This window comes from Sebastes umbrosus, chromosome 3 (assembly GCF_015220745.1).
Source record: "Sebastes umbrosus isolate fSebUmb1 chromosome 3, fSebUmb1.pri, whole genome shotgun sequence".
NCBI classification, from domain to species: Eukaryota; Metazoa; Chordata; class Actinopteri; order Perciformes; family Sebastidae; genus Sebastes; species Sebastes umbrosus.
Genome location: NC_051271.1, coordinates 30,228,556 through 30,253,233, shown reverse-complemented (window position 1 = coordinate 30,253,233; position 24,678 = coordinate 30,228,556). Strand labels below are relative to the sequence as shown.

At 42.3% G+C, this 24,678-nt stretch overlaps 2 protein-coding genes across 3 annotated transcripts in view; both read right to left on the bottom strand.

The window, feature by feature from the left end:
• Window positions 1–292: 292 nt before the first annotated feature.
• On the bottom strand, window positions 293–23,885 carry LOC119484516 (uromodulin). Its single transcript, XM_037763366.1, has 14 exons — window positions 23,849–23,885; window positions 23,554–23,771; window positions 21,575–21,672; window positions 21,394–21,485; window positions 18,128–18,918; window positions 14,900–14,906; window positions 13,978–14,418; window positions 11,220–11,534; window positions 2,441–2,649; window positions 2,161–2,312; window positions 1,423–1,665; window positions 1,158–1,317; window positions 982–1,057; window positions 293–878 (listed from the first exon to the last, which is right to left on the bottom strand). Exons 2-14 carry the CDS (start codon window positions 23,680–23,682, stop codon window positions 859–861), a joined length of 2,733 nt encoding a protein of 910 aa, XP_037619294.1. The 5' UTR covers window positions 23,683–23,771; window positions 23,849–23,885; the 3' UTR covers window positions 293–858.
• Window positions 23,886–24,002: 117 nt separating this feature from the next.
• Window positions 24,003–24,678, bottom strand: part of slc26a11 (solute carrier family 26 member 11) — a 34,955-nt gene continuing 34,279 nt past the window's right edge. For both annotated transcript variants that reach the window (XM_037763359.1, XM_037763361.1), the window contains one exon: window positions 24,003–24,384. In XM_037763359.1, the coding sequence (XP_037619287.1) occupies window positions 24,277–24,384 (108 nt within the window). In that variant the 3' untranslated portion in view covers window positions 24,003–24,276. The remainder of the gene's footprint in view (window positions 24,385–24,678) is intronic.

Below are 24,678 nucleotides of genomic sequence, written 5' to 3'. Positions count from 1 at the left end.
TCTGACTTCTGTTGCTCCTAAAGTAGTGTTGTTATGGTAAGGAAGGCCTCTGAGCGAGGCAAACGGCGTTACCATGGTTTTGCACTCGGTGGCTCACATTTCCACAGTCTCGGAAAGGGAGGAGTAAGTGGAGAGGTACTCAGTTGGTTGCAATCTGCAACCACACCGCTAGATGCCACCCAATCCCACACACTGTACCTTTAATGTGAGACCTGATGCCAAAAGTTGTTGAGACATTTCACTCTCATGCACTAATGTCAACCTCATGGTGGCGCCAGAGGAAAAGTCAGAGGCTCACCAGAGTTATTATACTGTATTTCATCCTCTGGCCACCATGGATAGCTGTGCCAAATGTAACGGCAATTCATCAAATAGTTGTTGAGACATTTCAGTAATGGACCAAACACCAAAGCCATGTGTCATGGTTGAGATTTTTACATTTTATTTGCATATTCTACCAAGGTACAGCATTTTGTTTTTCTTTGATTTTATACCACATATACACATATCAGTTGCACACTATAATATGGAAAATTTGTCATTGGATCTAAAGAATGATCCATGCTTTTGTTTTGAAAAATGATTCTTATAGGCCAAGTTACAGAAAATAATAATTTTAAACAAATGCAAAAAAATCATTTAAAACTTCACTTCACTTTTATTATAACCCCGATAGTTTCTTTTTGATTGGTATTTAATAATACAAACATTGCAAAGGCAATAGAATTGAGGAATGATACAAAGCGTGGTAAGATTTATTATATAATGTTACACCAGTTTTCATAATCTTATGTCTCATTAATGAAAAATAATATCAGTACACTGAATGTGTTTGAATTATTACTGCATGTTACCAGCTCACTCAGGTGACTTGTCCCCTGAAGATAAATATGAAAGAGAGAGAAAAACATTGTTATTAATTCCATATAATTCATCATGTTGGGATATCAGCCCTGAGACCAAATTGTAACTCATACTCACAAATGATTGGTCCAATGGTGAGGGTAGTCAGAGGATCAGAGTTGGATACAGAGCGATAGGTCCTACTTGTGCAAGGCTACATGGTGGGAGAGGGTGGAAAAAACACCATCAAAATCTAATGTTGATTGGCATTGATTATGGATTGATAAGATGATGAAGTGAAATGTGTGACCTACTGGAACACAAGAGGAGCTCCTCCGTTCACACAGGCTGAGGCTGCAGTGAAGGTAAACGTCTCTGTATTCATCCTGGAGCAGGAAGAACAGCGCGGAGAAACGAGCCCGGAGGGATGAGCCGCTCTCAACCACTGACACCTGTCGGCGGTCAGCAGGACACCTGGGAGAGAGGATCAAGACCATTACACATCACTACACCTTAAACTTTTTCCCTTTTCCATTATACTACACAAACCATCTGCTGAGGCTCAAGAGGGATACCTACTTGTTCTGGATGAGAGGGTATTGCTTGGAATCATCAGGGTTTGATGAGTGAGTGGCGTAGCAGTCCTCCAGAACAACTGCAAAGCTTGGATCTCTCTCCTCTACAGAGACGCCCACGTACAACAGCGAGCCCACTGGCAGGGTGACCCGGCCTGCTGGATAAGACTCTATGTAGTTGGAGTTGCGGAACAGAGACATGGAAGCTCTGGCTTTGGTACCCGAGTCTGAAATGCCACCTTCCAGCCTGCCAAGAAAAATATGTTTTTTCTGTAATGGCAAGTCTTTTTTCAAGTTTTTTGTTTCATAAAATGTGTGATTTGTCTTTTAAATCGTTTGTCTGTGTGTGATGTTTGTTATGGCTTTGATGACTCCCAGTGGTAGCAAATATAAAGTATAAAGACACTGTGACAGAATATAAATTGGTATTGGTGTTTTAATTTGCTTTTTATTTATTTATCTTTGTATTAATGTCCTTATTTATTTACTCTTCTGTTAAATTTTCTCTTTTATTTATTCATGTATTTATATTTTTATTCAATTTTAAATTTATTTATTTTTTATTTATTTGTTTTTTGCATTTATTTAAATAAAAACACACACTTAAATATAAAATAAACGCATAACTAAATAAATAAATAAATAACTAAATAAATAAATAAATTATTGAATAAAAACTCAGAATAATTATACACAGTTTCACTATTTTACAACTGGTCACACTCAATAAAAGGCTACTCACGCCAGGAATGGTCTGATAGCCACATTCATGCTGGTGTCGGTGTCCAGGGGATACGGGCAGGACAAGGGAATACTAACAGGAAGGACGAAGGTTGCGTTGTCTATTGGGTAGATAAATAAGCTATTGGAGTAGATGGCATGTGTGCTGTTGGTCTGAAAGACAGAGGATGACTGAATTATTAGTCAGTTGAACGGTCAAGTCAGCTTGAGAGGACGAGAAATTCTCCTTCAGGTTGAGGATCTGATCAGGTTTACAGAACCAAACAACAGGAAGTCTTTACCCTCAATGTGTTTCCACAGGCACCTGCCGTGGCCTCCACTTCATACCACACTACGTCATCACGCACTCTGACCCAGGTGCAGTTGCGTGCTGCCATGTTGCCAGAGAAGGGGTTCAAACCAGAGGATGTAAAGCCAGCCAGATCCAGCCCCACGTAGAGTTTATCACGGCCACAAATAAGCTGAGAAGGCAGGGGTGGAGGGAGCAGAACTAAAGGAAAAGATAAAGGGTCACTATATAAAAGTGTGAAATTAAGGAGATAAAAAGCTAAATACTATCTACCAGTTGAGATCAAGATGAGAACCTCCATAAACCTTCAGCTCAGTATATGTCATTTTAACTCTATTACAGTATGTCAAAACATTTCATAATACAAAAGGAAACCTACATTCACAAACAACACTAGCATCCTCTTGGTGACCACAGTTATGGACCCCAAACCCTGGATGTCTGCAGTCTGTTATCGATGGTTCAGATCCAAAACAACTGACATCGTCCAACCAGATGGGTCCAATGCCCTGTCCAAAAGCTGCATTTGTTAGTGCTGAACGAGCCGTGCCACAGCCCAGCTGTCTACACACCACGTTGGCGTCGTTCATGTCCCAGCCATCGTCACACACTGTCCCCCACTGTCCTTCATGGTAGACCTCCACTCTTCCAGCGCAGCGGTTGCCAGAGTTGACCAGCCTCACAGGTGAACCAGCTAACAGAAAAAAACATGCAACACAATATTGTTGATATGAGACACAAATGAAAGATTTCATGAAGACGATAATATCTTTGAAAAACTAACAGCTTTCTGTTTAAAAGGAAAAAGGCAGATGATAAAGAGTAGTGTAAATCACATATTTCATATTTACCTTCACAGACGACACCAGCATCCTCATTGTGACCACAGTTGTGAGATCCAAACCCTAAGTGGCGGCAGTCGCTGAGCTTTGATTCGCTGCCTCTGCACATGACATCATCCAACCAGATGGGCCCTATGCCCTGTCCAAAGCGTGCAGCTTGTGGTGCTGACAGGACCCTGCCACAGCCCAGCTGTCTGCACACCACCTGAGCATCAACCAGGTCCCAGGCGTCGTCACACACCGTCCCCCACTGTCCAAGGTGGAAGATCTCCACTCTGCCAGAGCAGGAGCTGTTTCCTCCATTGGCCAGGCGGACCTGCCCCTGAACTACTGGGCTGTGTTCTGTGAACTCACAAGAAAACTGCCATCAGCATTCATGAGGAAAAGCCCCATTTCCTTTACTATATAGATATAACTGATTATGTTATCATTGGGCACTAAACTCCATTATGTTCTCAACACAAACGTTTACTGTATATTTGACTTATTGTGCTAAAAACAATATCTATTGTGTGTGTGGTAAATATTGAAACTTATTGATGAGGAAATTCTTCTAGTTAAAAGGTAGGGTTAGTAAATTTGTTCAAATACAATGTACATTCTCTTTACATCCCGACAGCCATCAATAAATCAAATGCTCTGACAAAAAAAGAAAAAAGTCTGGCATCTGTGGCTGTCGCAGAGCTGTAATGAACCCGTCCAATCATTTCAGTTGCCTGTCTGTCTATCTACCTGCCTGCCCGTGCACTCATTGCACGTCACCCAGTGGGCAACCTCCGGTTCTGAAAAGTGAAGCCAATGTTGAGGTGCCTTCAACCTGCATTCTTCCTAATAGTCAGCAGGGGGCGACTTCTCTGGTTGCAAAAAGAAGTCTGATTGTATAGAAGTCTATGAGAAAATGAGCCTACTTCTCACTTGACTTATTACCTCAGTAAACATTGTAAACATGAGTTTATGGTCTCAATCGCTAGTTTCAAGTCTTCTTCAACAAAGTATGATGTTCATTTAGTATAATATGGTCCCATTTAAAGCATAGTAAACCATAAAGCAGAGTATGGTTTAGGGCGTGTATACCTTGTGATTGACAGGTCGCTACCATGGCGATGTCCGGTCTGGGAGTTGTTTGTGTTTTGGTCTTACAACTTTAACCCTTTCACAGTGTGTTTTCAGTTCATGAAAGTTAATTGTAACATTTAAGTTGCCTAAAAATGTCGTTGCGTCTCGTGTCATTTCTGGTTGCAAAAGCCAAGATGGCGACAGCCAAAATGCTGAACTCAAGGCTTCAAAACGGCAGTCCACAAACCATTGGATGATGTCACTGTGACTACATACAGTCTATGGCGTCACTGGAGTCTTCCACAAGCTGCTAGCTTGACAGCTGTCATTACTAACAATAGCCATGTTCGTTATTTACGTTCATATTGATAATTTTGGGGGAGTGGTTTGGGAGGGGGGCCTGAAGCAATGGACTGTCAGTTTTGCTGAGTTGCCGACTTTGTCGCTAGATATAGGAACTTTTGGAGCTAGCGCTGCTAGCTACTTTCATTGAAACAGAGTTGGCAACACTGGGCTCAGTTTTTGTTTTTGGGTGGATCACTTTTAAAATCTAGCGTACACTTGCTAGTTTGTCGACAAAACGGACCCTACCTTTAAATGTGAGTGATGACAATTGGAGTGTACTTTTTGGAAATATTAACCTTCACAGACGACACCAGCATCCTCACTGTGACCACAGTTGTGAGATCCAAACCCTAAGTGGCTGCAGTCGCTGAGCTTTGATTCGCTGCCTCTGCACATGACATCATCCAACCAGATGGGCCCTATGCCCTGTCCAAAGCGTGCAGCTTGTGGTGCTGACAGGACCCTGCCACAGCCCAGCTGTCTGCACACCACCTGAGCATCAACCAGGTCCCAGGCGTCGTCACACACCGTCCCCCACTGTCCAAGGTGGAAGATCTCCACTCTGCCAGAGCAGGCGCTGTTTCCTCCATTGGCCAGGCGGACCTGCCCCTCAACTACTGGGCTGTGTTCTGTGAACTCACAAGAAAAAACTGCCATCAGCATTCATGAGGAAAAGCCCCATTTCCTTTAAAATATAGATTTAACTGATTATGTTATCATTGGGCACTAAACTTCATTATGTTCTCAACGCAAATTTTTACTGTATATTTGACTTATTGTGCTAAAAACAATATCTATTGTGTGTGTGGTAAATATTGAAACTTATTGATGAGGAAATTCTTCTAGTTAAAAGGTATGGTTGGTAAATTTGTTCAAATACATTGTACATTCTGTTTACATCCCGACAGCCATCAATAAATCAAATGCTCTGACAAAAAAAGAAAAAAGTCTGGTATCTGTGGCTGTCGCAGAGCTGTAATGAACCCGTCCAATCATTTCAGTTGCCTGTCTGTCTATCTACCTGCCTGCCCGTGCACTCATTGCACGTCACCCAGTGGGCAACCTCCGGGTCTAAGAAGTGAAGCCAATGCTGAAGTGCCTTAAACCTGCATTCTTCCTAATAGTTAGCAGGGAGCGACTCCTCTGGTTGCAAAAAGAAGTCTGATTGTATAGAAGTCTATGAGAAAATGAGCCTACTTCTCACTTGATTTATTACCTCAGTAAACATTGTAAACATGAGTTTATAGTTTCAATCGCGAGTTTCAAGTCTTCTTCAACACAGTATGATGTTCATTTAGTATAATATGGTCCCATTTAAAGTATAGTAAACCATAAAGCAGAGTATGCTTTAGGGCGTGTATACCTTGTGATTGACAGGTCGCTACTACGGCGTTGTCCAGTCTTGGAGTTGTTCGTGTTTTGGTCTTACAACTTTAACCCTTTCACAGTGTGTTTTCAGTTCATGAAAGTTAATTGTAACATTTAAGTTGCCTAAAAATGCCGTTGCCTCTCGTGTCATTTCTAGTTGCAAAAGCCAAGATGGCGACTGCCAAAATGCTGAACTCAAGGCTTCAAAACGGCAGTCCACAAACCATTGGATGATGTCACTGTGACTACGTACAGTCTATGGCGTCACTGGAGTCTTCCACAAGCTGCTAGCTTGACAGCTGTCATTACTAACAAAAGCCATGTTCGTTATTTACGTTCATAATGATAATTTTGGGGGAGTGGTTTTGGAGGGGGGGCCTGAAGCAATGGACTGTCAGTTTTGCTGAGTTGCCGACTTTGTCGCTAGATATAGGAACTTTTGGAGCTAGCGCTGCTAGCTACTTTCATTGAAACAGAGTTGGCAACACTGGGCTCAGTTTTTGTTTTTGGGTGGATCACTTTTAAAATCTAGCGTACACTTGCTAGTTTGTCAACAAAACGGACCCTACCTTTAAATGTGAGTGATGACAATTGGAGTGTACTTTTTGGAAACATTTACCTTCACAGATGACGCTAGCATCCTCAATGTGACGACAGTTATGGACCCCAAACCCTGGATGTCTGCAGTCTGTAATCGATGGTTCAGATCCAAAACAAATGACATCGTCCAACCAGATGGGTCCACTGCCCTGTCCAAAAGCTGCATTTGTTAGTGCTGAACGAGCCGTGCCACAGCCCAGCTGTCTACACACCACGTTGGCGTCGTTCATGTCCCAGCCATCGTCACACACTGTCCCCCACTGTCCTTCATGGTAGACCTCCACTCTGCCAGAGCAGCGGTTGTCAGAGTTGACCAGCCTCACAGGTGAACCAGCTAACAGAAAAAAACATGCAACACAATATTGTTGATATGAGACACAAATGAAAGATTTCATGAAGACGATGATATCTTTGAAAAACTACATACAACAGCTTTCTGTTTAAAAGGACAAAAGCAGATAATAAAGAGTAGTGTAAATCACATATTTCATATTTACCTTCACAGACGACACCAGCATCTTCATTGTGACCACAGTTGTGAGATCCAAACCCTCTGTGGCTGCAGTCGCTGAGCTTTGATTCGCTGCCTCTGCACATGACATCATCCAACCAGATGGGCCCTCTGCCCTGTCCAAAGCGTGCAGCTTGTGGTGCTGACAGGACCCTGCCACAGCCCAGTTGTCTGCACACCACCTGAGCATCAACCAGGTCCCAGGCGTCGTCACACACCGTCCCCCACTGTCCAAGGTGGAAGATCTCCACTCTGCCAGAGCAGGAGCTGTTTCCTCCATTGGCCAGGCGGACCTGCCCCTCAACTGCTGTGCTGTTGTCTGCTGATGTTGTGGTACTGATGCTAGTTGGCACCTGAGGGCTGGTGAAGTACTCAGCTGTTGGATCAGGTGTGGTTGGTAAGACTGTACTGTTGAAATCTGGTTGAACTAAAAAGAAAAATCTCTGTGAACTCAAAAGAAAACTGCAGCCATCAGCATTCATGAGAAAAAGCCCCATTTTCTTTACTATATAGATATAACTGATTATGTAATCATTGGGCACTAAACTCCATTTATGTTCTCAACGCAAACCTTTACTGTATATTTGACTTATTGTGCTAAAAACTATAACTTCTTATAGTTAAAAGGCAGGGTTGGTAGATTCGTTCAAATACATTGTACATTCTCTTAACATCCCGACAGCCATCAAAAAATCAAATGCTCTGACAAAAAAAAAGAAAACAAATCTGATATCTGCGGCTGTCGTAGGACTGTAATAAGACCGTCAAATCATTTCATTCGGCCCAAAGGAAATGATTGCACGGCCTACCTGTCTATCTACCTGCCTGCCCGTGCACTAATTGCACGTCACCCAGTGGGCAACCTCCGGTTCTGAAAAGTGAAGCCAATGCTGAGGTGCCTTCAACTTGCATTCTTCCTAATAGCCAGCAGGGGGCGACTCCTTTGGTTGCAAAAAGAAGTCTGATTGTATAGAAGTCTATGAGAAAATGAGACTACTTTTCACTTGACTTATTACCTCAGTAAACATTGTAAACATGAGTTTATGGTCTTAATCGCTAGTTTCAAGTCTTCTTCAACACAGTATGATGTTCATTTAGTATAATATGGTCCCATTTAAAGCATAATAGACCATAAAGCAGGGTATGCTTTAGGGCGTGGTTACCTTGTGATTGACAGGTCGCTACCACGGCGATGTCCGGTCTGGGAGTTGTTTGTGTTTTGGTCTTACAACTTTAACCCTTTCACAGTGTGTTTTCAGTTCATGAAAGTTAATTGTAACATTTAAGTTGCCTAAAAATGGCGTTGCCTCTCGTGTTACTTCTGGTTGCGAATGCCGAGAATGGCGAACTGCCAAAATGCTGAACTTGAAGGCTTCAAAACGGCAGTCCGCAAACCAATGGGATGACGTCACTGTGACTACGTACAGTCTATGGCGTCACTGGAGTCTTCCACAAGCTGCTAGCTTGACAGCGGTGAGTACTAACAATAGCCATGTTCGTTATTTACGTTCATAATGACAATTTTCGGGGAGTGGCTTTGGAGGGGAGGCCTGAAGCGACGGACTGTCAGTTTTGCTGAGTTGGCGACTTTCTCGCTAGATATAGGAACTTTTGGAGCTAGCGCTGCTAGCTACTTTCATTGGAACAGAGTTGGTAACACTTGGCTCAATTTTTGTTTTTGGGTGGATCACTTTTAAAATCTAGCGTACTCTTGCTAGTTTGTCAACAAAACGGACCCTACCTTTAAATTTGAGTGATGACAATTGGAGTGTACTTTTTGGAAACATTTACCTTCACAGATGACACCAGCATCCTCAATGTGACGACAGTTATGGACCCCAAACCCTGGATGTCTGCAGTCTGTAATCGATGGTTCAGATCCAAAACAAATGACATCGTCCAACCAGATGGGTCCACTGCCCTGTCCAAAAGCTGCATTTGTTAGTGCTGAACGAGCCGTGCCACAGCCCAGCTGTCTACACACCACGTTGGCGTCGTTCATGTCCCAGCCATCGTCACACACTGTCCCCCACTGTCCTTCATGGTAGACCTCCACTCTGCCAGAGCAGCGGTTGCCAGAGTTGACCAGCCTCACAGGTGAACCAGCTAACAGAAAAAAACATGCAACACAATATTGTTGATATGAGATACAAATGAAAGATTTCATGAAGACGATGATATCTTTGAAAAACTACATACAACAGCTTTCTGTTTAAAAGGACAAAAGCAGATAATAAAGAGTAGTGTAAATCACATATTTCATATTTACCTTCACAGACGACACCAGCATCCTCATTGTGACCACAGTTGTGAGATCCAAACCCTCTGTGGCGGCAGTCGCTGAGCTTTGATTCGCTGCCTCTGCACATGACATCATCCAACCAGATGGGCCCTCTGCCCTGTCCAAAGCGTGCAGCTTGTGGTGCTGACAGGACCCTGCCACAGCCCAGTTGTCTGCACACCACCTGAGCATCAACCAGGTCCCAGGCGTCGTCACACACCGTCCCCCACTGTCCACGGTGGAAGATCTCCACTCTGCCAGAGCAGGAGCTGTTTCCTCCATTGGCCAGGCGGACCTGCCCCTCAACTGCTGTGCTGTTGTCTGCTGATGTTGTGGTACTGATGTTAGTTGGCACCTGAGGGCTGGTGAAGTGCTCAGGTGTTGGATCAGGTGTGGTTGGTAAGACTGTACTGTTGAAATCTGGTTGAACTGAAAGAAAAATCTCTGTGAACTCAAAAGAAAACTGCAGCCATCAACATTCTTGAGGAAAAGCCCCATTTTCTTTACTATATAGATATAACTGATTATGTAATCATTGGGCACTAAACTCCATTTATGTTCTCAACGCAAACCTTTACTGTATATTTGACTTATTGTGCTAAAAACTATAACTTCTTATAGTTAAAAGGCAGGGTTGGTAGATTCGTTCAAATACATTGTACATTCTCTTAACATCCCGACAGCCATCAAAAAATCAAATGCTCTGACAAAAAAAAAGAAAACAAATCTGATATCTGCGGCTGTCGTAGAGCTGTAATGAACCCGTCCAATCATTTCAGTTGCCTGTCTGTCTATCTACCTGCCTGCCCGTGCACTCATTGCACGTCACCCAGTGGGCAACCTCCGGGTCTAAGAAGTGAAGCCAATGCTGAAGTGCCTTAAACCTGCATTCTTCCTAATAGTTAGCAGGGAGCGACTCCTCTGGTTGCAAAAAGAAGTCTGATTGTATAGAAGTCTATGAGAAAATGAGCCTACTTCTCACTTGATTTATTACCTCAGTAAACATTGTAAACATGAGTTTATAGTTTCAATCGCGAGTTTCAAGTCTTCTTCAACACAGTATGATGTTCATTTAGTATAATATGGTCCCATTTAAAGTATAGTAAACCATAAAGCAGAGTATGCTTTAGGGCGTGTATACCTTGTGATTGACAGGTCGCTACTACGGCGTTGTCCAGTCTTGGAGTTGTTCGTGTTTTGGTCTTACAACTTTAACCCTTTCACAGTGTGTTTTCAGTTCATGAAAGTTAATTGTAACATTTAAGTTGCCTAAAAATGCCGTTGCCTCTCGTGTCATTTCTAGGTTGCAAAAGCCAAGATGGCGACTGCCAAAATGCTGAACTTGAGGCTTCAAAACGGCAGTCCACAAACCATTGGATGATGTCACTGTGACTACGTACAGTCTATGGCGTCACTGGAGTCTTCCACAAGCTGCTAGCTTGACAGCTGTCATTACTAACAATAGCCATGTTCGTTATTTACGTTCATAATGATAATTTTGGGGGAGTGGTTTTGGAGGGGGGGCCTGAAGCAATGGACTGTCAGTTTTGCTGAGTTGGCCGACTTTCTCGCTAGATATAGGAACTTTTGGAGCTAGCGCTGCTAGCTACTTTCATTGAAACAGAGTTGGCAACACTGGGCTCAGTTTTTGTTTTTGGGTGGATCACTTTTAAAATCTAGCGTACATCTTGCTAGTTTGTCAACAAAACGGACCCTACCTTTAAATGTGAGTGATGACAATTGGAGTGTACTTTTTGGAAACATTTACCTTCACAGATGACGCTAGCATCCTCAATGTGACGACAGTTATGGACCCCAAACCCTGGATGTCTGCAGTCTGTAATCGATGGTTCAGATCCAAAACAAATGACATCGTCCAACCAGATGGGTCCACTGCCCTGTCCAAAAGCTGCATTTGTTAGTGCTGAACGAGCCGTGCCACAGCCCAGCTGTCTACACACCACGTTGGCGTCGTTCATGTCCCAGCCATCGTCACACACTGTCCCCCACTGTCCTTCATGGTAGACCTCCACTCTGCCAGAGCAGCGGTTGTCAGAGTTGACCAGCCTCACAGGTGAACCAGCTAACAGAAAAAAACATGCAACACAATATTGTTGATATGAGACTACAAATGAAAGATTTCATGAAGACGATGATATCTTTGAAAAACTACATACAACAGCTTTCTGTTTAAAAGGACAAAAGCAGATAATAAAGAGTAGTGTAAATCACATATTTCATATTTACCTTCACAGACGACACCAGCATCTTCATTGTGACCACAGTTGTGAGATCCAAACCCTCTGTGGCTGCAGTCGCTGAGCTTTGATTCGCTGCCTCTGCACATGACATCATCCAACCAGATGGGCCCTCTGCCCTGTCCAAAGCGTGCAGCTTGTGGTGCTGACAGGACCCTGCCACAGCCCAGTTGTCTGCACACCACCTGAGCATCAACCAGGTCCCAGGCGTCGTCACACACCGTCCCCCACTGTCCAAGGTGGAAGATCTCCACTCTGCCAGAGCAGGAGCTGTTTCCTCCATTGGCCAGGCGGACCTGCCCCTCAACTGCTGTGCTGTTGTCTGCTGATGTTGTGGTACTGATGCTAGTTGGCACCTGAGGGCTGGTGAAGTACTCAGCTGTTGGATCAGGTGTGGTTGGTAAGACTGTACTGTTGAAATCTGGTTGAACTAAAAGAAAAATCTCTGTGAACTCAAAAGAAAACTGCAGCCATCAGCATTCATGAGGAAAAAGCCCCATTTTCTTTACTATATAGATATAACTGATTATGTAATCATTGGGCACTAAACTCCATTTATGTTCTCAACGCAAACCTTTACTGTATATTTGACTTATTGTGCTAAAAACTATAACTTCTTATAGTTAAAAGGCAGGGTTGGTAGATTCGTTCAAATACATTGTACATTCTCTTAACATCCCGACAGCCATCAAAAAATCAAATGCTCTGACAAAAAAAAAGAAAACAAATCTGATATCTGCGGCTGTCGTAGGACTGTAATAAGACCGTCAAATCATTTCATTCGGCCCAAAGGAAATGATTGCACGGCCTACCTGTCTATCTACCTGCCTGCCCGTGCACTAATTGCACGTCACCCAGTGGGCAACCTCCGGTTCTGAAAAGTGAAGCCAATGCTGAGGTGCCTTCAACTTGCATTCTTCCTAATAGCCAGCAGGGGGCGACTCCTTTGGTTGCAAAAAGAAGTCTGATTGTATAGAAGTCTATGAGAAAATGAGACTACTTTTCACTTGACTTATTACCTCAGTAAACATTGTAAACATGAGTTTATGGTCTTAATCGCTAGTTTCAAGTCTTCTTCAACACAGTATGATGTTCATTTAGTATAATATGGTCCCATTTAAAGCATAATAGACCATAAAGCAGGGTATGCTTTAGGGCGTGGTTACCTTGTGATTGACAGGTCGCTACCACGGCGATGTCCGGTCTGGGAGTTGTTTGTGTTTTGGTCTTACAACTTTAACCCTTTCACAGTGTGTTTTCAGTTCATGAAAGTTAATTGTAACATTTAAGTTGCCTAAAAATGGCGTTGCCTCTCGTGTTACTTCTGGTTGCGAATGCCGAGAAGGCAACTGCCAAAATGCTGAACTTGAGGCTTCAAAACGGCAGTCCGCAAACCAATGGGTGACGTCACTGTGACTACGTACAGTCTATGGCGTCACTGGAGTCTTCCACAAGCTGCTAGCTTGACAGCGGTGAGTACTAACAATAGCCATGTTCGTTATTTACGTTCATAATGACAATTTTCGGGGAGTGGCTTTGGAGGGGAGGCCTGAAGCGACGGACTGTCAGTTTTGCTGAGTTGGCGACTTTCTCGCTAGATATAGGAACTTTTGGAGCTAGCGCTGCTAGCTACTTTCATTGGAACAGAGTTGGTAACACTTGGCTCAATTTTTGTTTTTGGGTGGATCACTTTTAAAATCTAGCGTACTCTTGCTAGTTTGTCAACAAAACGGACCCTACCTTTAAATTTGAGTGATGACAATTGGAGTGTACTTTTTGGAAACATTTACCTTCACAGATGACACCAGCATCCTCAATGTGACGACAGTTATGGACCCCAAACCCTGGATGTCTGCAGTCTGTAATCGATGGTTCAGATCCAAAACAAATGACATCGTCCAACCAGATGGGTCCACTGCCCTGTCCAAAAGCTGCATTTGTTAGTGCTGAACGAGCCGTGCCACAGCCCAGCTGTCTACACACCACGTTGGCGTCGTTCATGTCCCAGCCATCGTCACACACTGTCCCCCACTGTCCTTCATGGTAGACCTCCACTCTGCCAGAGCAGCGGTTGCCAGAGTTGACCAGCCTCACAGGTGAACCAGCTAACAGAAAAAAACATGCAACACAATATTGTTGATATGAGATACAAATGAAAGATTTCATGAAGACGATGATATCTTTGAAAAACTACATACAACAGCTTTCTGTTTAAAAGGACAAAAGCAGATAATAAAGAGTAGTGTAAATCACATATTTCATATTTACCTTCACAGACGACACCAGCATCCTCATTGTGACCACAGTTGTGAGATCCAAACCCTCTGTGGCGGCAGTCGCTGAGCTTTGATTCGCTGCCTCTGCACATGACATCATCCAACCAGATGGGCCCTCTGCCCTGTCCAAAGCGTGCAGCTTGTGGTGCTGACAGGACCCTGCCACAGCCCAGTTGTCTGCACACCACCTGAGCATCAACCAGGTCCCAGGCGTCGTCACACACCGTCCCCCACTGTCCACGGTGGAAGATCTCCACTCTGCCAGAGCAGGAGCTGTTTCCTCCATTGGCCAGGCGGACCTGCCCCTCAACTGCTGTGCTGTTGTCTGCTGATGTTGTGGTACTGATGTTAGTTGGCACCTGAGGGCTGGTGAAGTGCTCAGGTGTTGGATCAGGTGTGGTTGGTAAGACTGTACTGTTGAAATCTGGTTGAACTGAAAGAAAAATCTCTGTGAACTCAAAAGAAAACTGCAGCCATCAACATTCTTGAGGAAAAGCCCCATTTTCTTTACTATATAGATATACAGTAACTGATTATGTAATCATTGGGCACTAAACTCCATTTATGTTCTCAACGCAAACCTTTACTGTATTTTTGACTTATTGTGCTAAAAACAATATCTATTGTGTGTGTGGTAAATATTGAAACTTATTGATGAGGAAATTCTTCTAGTTAAAAGGTAGGGTTGGTAGATTCGTTCAAATACATTGTACATTCTCTTTACATCTCGACAGCCATCAATAAATCAAATGCTCTGACAAAAAAAGAAAACAAATCTGATATCTGCGGCTGTCGTAGGACTGTAATAAGACCGTCAAATAATTTAATTCAGCCCAAAGGAAATGATTGCACGACCTACCTGTCTATCTACCTGCCTGCCAGTGCACTGATTGCATGTTACACAGTGGGCTAACTCGGGTTCTGAGAAGTGAAGCCAATGCTGAAGTGCCTTCAACTTACATTCTCTCTAATAGCCAGCAGGGGGCGACTTCTCTGGTTGCAAAAAGAAGTCTGATTGTATAGAAGTCAATGAGAAAATGAGCCTACTTCTCACTTGATTAATTACCTCAGTAAAAATGAGTTTATGGTTTCATTTGCTAGTTTCAAGTCTTCTTCAACACAGTATGATGTTCATTTAGTATAATATGGTCCCATTTAAAGCATAATAGACCATAAAGCAGGGTATGCTTTAGGGCGTGGCTACCTTGTGATTGACAGGTCGCTACTACGGCGTTGTCCGGTCTGGGAGTTGTTTGTGTTTTGGTCTTACAACTTTAACCCTTTCACAGTGTGTTTTCAGTTCATGCAAGTTCATTGTAACATTTAAGTTGCCTAAAAATGTCGTTGCCTCTCGTGTCATTTCTGGTTGCAAAAGCCAAGATGGCGACTGCCAAAATGCTGAACTTGAGGCTTCAAAACGGCAGTCCACAAACCATTGGATGATGTCACTGTGACTACGTACAGTCTATGGCGTCACTGGAGTCTTCCACAAGCTGCTAGCTTGACAGCTGTCATTACTAACAATAGTCATGTTTGTTGTTTACGTTCATATTGATAATTTTGGGGGAGTGGTTTGGGAGGGGGGCCTGAAGCAATGGACTGTCAGTTTTGCTGAGTTGGCGACTTTCTCGCTAGATATAGGAACTTTTGGAGCTAGCGCTGCTAGCTACTTTCATTGAAACAGAGTTGGCAACACTGGGCTCAGTTTTTTCTTTTGGGTGGATAGTTTTTAAAATCTAGCGTACTCTTGCTAGGTGGTCGACATCACGGACCCTATCTTTAAATGTGAGTGATGACAATTGGAGTGTACTTTTTGGAAACATTTACCTTCACAGATGACACTAGCATCCTCATTGTGACGACAGTCATGGACCCCAAACCCTTGATGTCTGCAGTCTGTTATCGATGACTCATTTCCAAAACAAATGACATTGTCCAACCAGATGGGTCCACTGCCCTGTCCAAAAGCTGCATTTGTTAGTGCTGAACGAGCCGTGCCACAGCCCAGCTGTCTACACACCACGTCTGCAGTGTTCAGGTTCCAGATATCGTCACACACTGTCCCCCACTGTCCTTCATGGTAGACCTCCACTCTGCCAGAGCAGCGGTTGCCAGAGTTGACCAGCCTCACAGGTGAACCAGCTAACAGAAAAACACACGCAACACAATATTGTTGATATGAGACACAAATGAAAGATTTCATGATACAACAGCTTTCTGTTTAAAAGGACCGAAGCAGATAATAAAGAGTAGTGTAAATCACATATTTCATATTTACCTTCACAGACGACACCAGCATCCTCATTGTGACCACAGTTGTGAGATCCAAACCCTCTGTGGCTGCAGTCGCTGAGCTTTGATTCGCTGCCTCTGCACATGACATCATCCAACCAGATGGGCCCTCTGCCCTGTCCAAAGCGTGCAGCTTGTGGTGCTGACAGGACCCTGCCACAGCCCAGCTGTCTGCACACCACCTGAGCATCAACCAGGTCCCAGGCGTCGTCACACACCGTCCCCCACTGTCCAAGGTGGAAGATCTCCACTCTGCCAGAGCAGGAGCTGTTTCCTCCATTGGCCAGGCGGACCTGCCCCTGAACTACTGGGCTGTGTTCTGTGAACTCACAAGAAAACTGCCATCAGCATTCATGAGGAAAAGCCCCATTTCCTTTACTATATAGATATAACTGATTATGTTATCATTGGGCACTAAACTCCATTATGTTCTCAACACAAACGTTTACTGTATATTTGACTTATTGTGCTAAAAACAATATCTATTGTGTGTGTGGTAAATATTGAAAGTTATTGATGAGGAAATTCTTCTAGTTAAAAGGTAGGGTTGGCAGATTTGTTCAAATACATTGTTCATTCTCTTTACATCCCGACAGCCATCAACAAATCAAATGCTCTGACAAAAAAAAAGAAAATAAAATCTGTAATCTGCGGCTGTCGTAGGACCGTAATAAGCCCGTCAAATCATTTCATTCGGCCCAAAGGAAATGATTGCACGACCTACCTGTCTATCTACCTGCCTGCCCGTGCACTAATTGCACGTCACCCAGTGGGCAACCTCCGGTTCTGAAAAGTGAAGCCAATGCTGAAGTGCCTCCAACTTGCATTCTATCTAATAGCCAGCAGGGGGCGACTCCTCTGGTTGCAAAAAGAAGTCCGATTGTAGTCTATGAGAAAATGAGCCTACTTCTCACTTGATTAATTACCTCAATAAACATTGTAAACATGAGTTTATGGTTTCAATCGCTAGTTTCAAGTCTTCTTCAATACAGTATGATGTTCATTTAGTATAATATGGTCCCATTTAAAGCATAATAGACCATAAAGCAGGGTATGCTTTAGGGCGTGGCTACCTTGTGATTGACTGGTCGCTACCACGGCGTTGTCCAGTCTGGGAGTTGTTCGTGTTTTGGTCTTACAACTTTAACCCTTTCACAGTGTATTTTCAGTTCATGAAAGTTAATTTTAACATTTAACATGCCTAAAAATGACGTTGCCTCTCGTGTCACTTCTGGTTGCAAATGCCAAGATGGCGACGGACAAAATGCCAAACTCGAGGCTTCAAAACGGCAGTCCACAAACCAATGGATGACATCACGGTGACTACGTACAGTCTATGGCGTCACTGGATTCTTCCACAAGCTGCTAGCTTGACAGCGGTGAGTACTAACAATAGTTATGTTCGTTGTTTACGTTCATAATGATAATTTTGGGGGAGTGGCTTTGGAGGTAGGCCTGAAGCAACGGACTGTCAGATCCAGCCCCACATGGAGTTTATCACGGCCACAAATAAGCTGAGAAGGCTGGGGTGGAGGGTGCTGAACTAAAGGAAAAGATAAAAGGTCACCACATAAAAGTGTGAAATTAAGGAGATAAGAAGGTAAATACTATCTACCAGTTGTGACGAAGATGAGAACCTCCATAAACCTTCACCTCAGTATGTCATTTTAACTCTATTACAGTATGTCAAAACATTTCATAATACAAAAGGAAGACTGCAGGGCTTGTTCTGTTCACCTCTGTTTGCAATAAAAAAAAAGTGGACAATAGTGCCTTGACTAATTGAAAACACTTAAATGAATGGAGTAGATGAGAAAATGTACTTTGTTGTTACAGTGTAAAGATGTTACAATACCTGCACAGTATGCAAGGCTGCATGTGGATGGCTTCACAAGTTTGTAGACATAGTAGTGTCCATAGCAGAGCTTGACATGGATGGTGTGTGAGCTAAAAGAGCAGCAGCTGCCGGACCAGGCATTACACACAGTCCGAATTACAATTCCATCTGAGTGTGTGGGATGAGGTTGTGTTATCCACATAGTAGCATGAGTTCCACACTTATTTTCACCTACACACCTCTCTGGAATACGAGCACTGGTTGCTCCCAGAAGCAGGCGATACCAGCCTTGCCATTCAATATTTTGGTCACAGTGTATGATCTGATTCGATGTGTTATTCACTGAACGCCAGTCGTCATCCACTACGGTGTAGTGCTCGCAGGGGTCAGCACAGCGCAGAGTCCCATCATTACTGATGCAGTCCATGCCTAAAGGACAAACTGTGTGTCCACAGTTGAACTGAACAGATTGGGAAGCAGGGCCCGCTCTGGTCCTGGTGGGGGGCTCCAAGCAGTCGAAAGAGCCTGGGGTGTTTAGGCAAACCTGAGGTGGGGCGCAGGGTGAGTCTGGGAGGGAGCACTCGTCAGTGTCCACACAGCCCCTGTCTGGTGACCAGTGATAACCTCGGCTACAGCAAGAGGAGTCACGGCAGAGTTTTTTATCATAACAGGTGAGACCATTGCCTACAAAGCCATCTTTACAGACACAAGAGAGCGTCTGGCTGGTGAACGAGTCGCCTCTTTCTTGTGACTCCAGGCAGGCGGCTTCATCATGACACGAATCACAGCTGGAGACAAGTGTCCCTGTGAAAAGCAAGAGGATAGTTTGATACATGCTGTTGCTCAGTTTTAGTAGCTTTTCCAAGTGAAAAGGTAAAAATAAAGCGATTATATGCATTTAACATGAACAAACTAAACTTTCTCATTCAAGATAACTTGTGTGGACAACTTGTGTTATATGAGAATAATTACACAGAAACCAAATTCAAATTGCAACAGAGTGATAGAAACTAGGGCTGTCAATTGATATATTGAAAATATTTAATCACAATTAATCACATGATTGTCCATAGTTAATTGTGATTAATCACAAATTAATCGCACATTTTTTATCTTTTCAAAATGTACCTTAAAGGGAGATTTGTCAAGTATTTAATACTCTTATCAACATGGGAGAGAGCAAATATGCTGCTTTATACAAACATATGTGTATATTTATTATTGGAAATCAATTAACAACATAAAACAATGACAGATATTGTCCAGAAACCCTCACAGGTACTGCATTTAGCATAAAAAATATGCTCAAATCATAACATGGCAAACTGCAGCCCAACAGGCAACAACAGCCGTCAGTGTGCTGACTTGACTATGACTTGCCCAAAACTGCATGTGATTATCATAAAGTGGGCATGTCTGTAAAGGGGAGACTCGTGGGTACCCATAGAACCCATTTACATTCACATATGTTGAACAACAACCAAAAAATCACAAGTTGTGTTAATGCGTTAAAGATTTTGTGAAAAGTGGCGTTAAAATTAATTTGCATTAATGTGTTAACTTTGACAGCCCTAATAGCAACTGGTTCTCATCCCAACTCGTCACATGCTGATGCTTTGTCAGACCCCTCGGCAGCACTTTTTCCGTCGCACTACACACGTGCTTAACATTGTAAATTAAACAAAAACACTTGTTTAGGATTAGGCAACAAAACCACTTAGTTAGGTTAGGAAAAAACATGATTGAGCTTAAAATTACAAAGGTTTTACACAGAACACAAACACACATGATGCTGATTGTAAAGTGAAACGCAACACACAGGACAGGAACGGCATTCTCCTGGATGAAAGCCTTGTATTTGTTGGACCCACCAACTCCCCATGTGTGTCTCTTTCGCTCTTTATAATACATCACCACAGCACTTTCCCTGAAAGTTTATATTGACGCAGATGGGTTTATATTGTAGTTAATGGAAAGCCCGGTGTGTCTCATACGGCCGCAAAAGGGTGCCATGTGCGGCGGTATCAAACACAGACGGCCCTGACAAAGCATCAGCATTTGACGCCTCGGGAATGAGATCGGGCTTGTGATACCTGCAGGGATTACATCAGAGGTACAAGAGTGTGATGGCCATCTTTTATACCAAATTTAGATATCGGCCTTTTAACAATATCCCCACATTTTATTTTTATATTATATTTATATATTTCCAAGGGCATAATCAAAATAGCCACTGAATGGGAGGTTTAAAGTGCTCTCCCAAAACTGCACCAGAGGTGGACTTTTGTTACAAAGGCATATTGAGCATCGTTCAGACTCACAGAACTTTATTTTAAATTCTAGTCAGAACCAGGAAGTTCTCAAATCTAAAAATTACATAATAATGTGATATTGATATTATAGGAAAGTAAGTGTGAAATTATGTGCCAGAATTTTTCATTTGATGTAATGGTGCAGTCATAAAAAATGGCATATTAAATTATTATTTTCATGACCTAGGAAAGTTCAATCAATATTTGTGAACATGATCTACTCTCTCTCAAAGCCAAAAACCAGAGTAGTAAGTCTCAAACTTGTGATGTCATAGGGTATAAAGTCTGGAGCTGCTCCATAGACAGTGAACGGGAGACTTTGGATTGTGTGGACCCACATAAAGTTTGATCATTTATTTATTATTTATTTATTATTTTTTATACCTAAATGATCTTTATTCTATTGTAGTGTTGTCGGTTGTGAAACAGAAAATGTTCCCATATACTCAGATCATTCTCCTGGGTGCTCTCAGTGTCATCTAGAACATCTCTCCCCATTCATCGTCTACGGAGCAGCTCCAGACTTTATACCCAATGACATATCAAGTTTGAGTTTTAGCTCTCTAGTTTTTGGATGTTGTTCATGTTTACTAATAAACTGTCTTAAACCATAGGAATAACATGTATACATTTTGAAAATGGGCGTAGTTCCCCTTTAACATTTAATATTTAAGTAAATGTATGATATTGCTTCAGTTAATCACTGGGATAGGAATATGCAACATTAATAGTGCCAAATAAAATGTCTTATCAGAAATGTACTCAAGGATAAATTTTTGGGTACAATTGACTCTGTTTACAATCTTTGAGTCTTTTAATTGAAGCCCACTCATATGTGACACAAAAAGGAGAAAAATATCCACAAGAAAATATATGTAAATTAAGGTTGTTGGTTTTCTTTTTCCAAAGAGAAAGTACAATTACACAGTAAATATGTGTCATAATGAAAAGATATCAGACGGTTTACCTGAAGTGCTTCCTGTAAAAATCAGCAAAATTGGGAGCAACAACAAACCCCCAGGCACCCCCATTATGGACCACATCCACGACACCAACTGGCTGAAGAAGACAAAAGAGAAGTCTTAAAACCATATTTTCAAATGACGCTGTCACGCATAGAGTCCACTACCCTGCCCGTCTCTACTTACCTTAGAGAGACTGTGTGGGAATTCAGGAGTTGGTGAAAGAGTTGAATGTTGAAATCCCCCAGCGAGTGAGAGTGTGAGAATTTATAGCATCTGTTTGTCTGTTCAAGGACCATACGAAGCAGTCATTGGTGAAACACAAAAATGGGTCATTGACAGCATCGATTCATACGACATAAAAAGAGTTACTTATTAATCAAAATTAGACAAAAGTTTTATGGTACCATAATCAATCTCAGGTCAGTGTTGAAACATAATGGAGACCTCTTGGTCTAAGTTTGCACAGTCCAATGTTTATGTACCACCTTTCCCATCTATAATAACCATTTTCAACAGCAGTGACTGAAATACCGGGAAGTATTGAGTTTATTCCTGACCATGTAAAAAAAAAAAAAACTTAACTCAAGGGCCGCTTACTTCCTTTTTTTTAAGAGCTTTTAACTGCATCTCACAGTTTTCATTCACAGTCTTGCTCAGTTAGACTGATTCCTGGAAATTGTAAGTGGACCATGAATTACAGCAGCAGTAGGTCAGATTGGAGCAAATATGATTTAAAAAAGTTATTTTTATAAAATGTCACTATATCCTGACAGTAGTGCATGAGACAGGTAATCTGAAAAAAAACATGTGCCTCTGTGTCCTCCGGTGCTCCTAATGGCATCTGCAAGATTTCACAGACCGGAGGAAAACAACCAATCAGAGCCGAGCTGGAGCCTTGCCATCATTTTACAGGTAAACAGTACACTATAAGATGTTTCTGAAAACATTGAGGCGAGAAACAGGCATTACAGTAACAGAATATTGATTCATATTTGATCAGCGCTGCCCAGTTTGACCGTTTGATCAGAGTTTGTGAGTGATTGACAGCTGCCTCCGTTGAATGAACAGCCAATAGGAACGCTCTCTCTCTCTGAAATGACCTGTGATTGGCCAAAGTCTCCCATCATGGGCTAGATATTTTAAATCCTGAAAACAGAGCCATGAGGAGGTGCAGAAGTCTAGTTTTCTCTCAGAACACTTAAATTACAATATGCTGAAAAGATATTATGGAATTTTTGCCCAATTATGCCAAAAACATTCTGCCTACTGCAGGTTTAAGATTATTTGTCAAATAAAAGGTTTGTGGACATACACGTATGTCCGCAATTCTTCCTTATAGATTTCAAAAGATATCAACCATTTGATGATTCTGTTGATGGAAACATCAGGTAAATATCAACACAAAACTCTGGCACCGCACATCTCATCTAAGTAGCTATTATTGTAGAACGTGCAGGTTGGACCCCATCTCATGGTTCTGCATTATGTATTTAACTGTCTGACTTTGAAAAGGTTTGTTTTTTTCAATCTTTGAAATTAGGAGCAGCTCTCTTGCACGGCAGGGAACAAACATGGAAAATCACCGCACACTAGAGTGTATGACCTTTCTGACAATCTCATTTGATTTATTGTGTTTGTATTATATTGGTGTGTTAATTTTTATCGCTGTAATAATTGTGGCCATTCTTGTTATTTTCTAAATTCACTTCCTCTTAAATGTTTTATTAGGTAATAGTTAACCCAGTGCTTTGTACAAGATAAGAGAGTTATTTTATAACATTTTATGTCGGTAAGTACTTGTGTGCAATAGTGTTCTCTACATGTTACTGAAAGAGTAGCTACAAAGCAATTCAAACACTACAAAGCAATTCAAACACAACTCAAAATACAACTTTTAGTCACAATGTATTTGAGTACATTAGCTCGAACACTTTCACTGATAAGATGTCAAATAATCAAAACCAAAAGTGAAGAACTCAACACATGGGGACAGAGTTGGACTTGGTGTTTGAATCTTTGTAATAAATAGATGTTTTTTATATGACCTGCCATAGTGTTAGCATTTTTGTTTTAAACCATTTCAGCAACATAGTGAAAGGTGTGAAAAGAAAAAAAAAACATCTTACCATAACACTCCTTTCCTAGCTTTGCTTAGTTCTTACCATATGATCCTGTCTGTGTTCAAAGATGGTCTCTGGTGTCTTTCTCTGTCTGTCCACTGACTCCTGGTCAACTTTGACCTCTTCCCAGTCGATGCGTCCACTGGTTTTGTTCTGGTGTCCAGTGTCCATTCAGTCTCTTGACCAGGGTCCTCGCCGTCTCAACGATGTAGGCTAGTGTAGATGTCATACACCACTCCAGCAGAGGCCTTGAAGGTGCTCTATATGAGATTCAGAGCGTTAATATAGCAGCAAAACAACTATTTACTATGTAAAGATATAGAGGAGTAATGTCTACCTGAGCAGAGAATGAAGTCGCTCTCCCTCTCATATGACGGTTACAGCTGATAATGCCATCGAGAAGCGTAGCACCCACCCTCCGATTCCCCCCCAGGTTAACACTGTTAGGTCTTTCAGCACTGTTGCCTTTGTTTTCACTGTTAGCACTGTTAAAAATATATATATTTCAGTAATATTATTTCTCTCATTACCTCTTCATTCATACAAAAGCATTATGCTCCTCAAAAGCCTAGAAAATGCTATAAAACACAGTATGTTGAGCGATGGTAATGTAGTGCTGTAATCTCAGAGATCCCACAGTGATTTCCAAAGTCAAGTTTAGCCGTACACCTACTGTAACAGCCACTGTATCAGTTGTTGGAGGTAGTTCACTTCACTTTTCAACTTCATAACGGACCAATAATCACAGACTGATCGTTTTTTGTGTCATTCACTGAGGAGGCTCTCCGACTCCATCTGCAGCGCCGCCTCCACGCTGTCTGAATACCTGAAGCCCTGCAGATCAGCTGCTAGGAGAAGCTCCAGGACAGAGGGCTAAAGGCGGGAGGAACACAGAGACAGAGGGTGGGAGATAAATACAGAGGGACAAACGTGTACTTTGTTTGGTTGTGTTGTTATAAGAACTGAATTCTGGCCCCAAACAAAAAGGCATTTTATTTTGAAATCCTTAATCAACATTCCTCTTGAAAGAAAACCTGCTTCCTGCTCTTCCTCCTGTGCAGACGCTTCGCTGAGTTGCTCTCCGCTTTGCTTACAATACTTGATACTTACAAATCACTGGGAGTTTAATTTATGAAAGAAACTGAAAGCTACCACTATTTTAAAAAC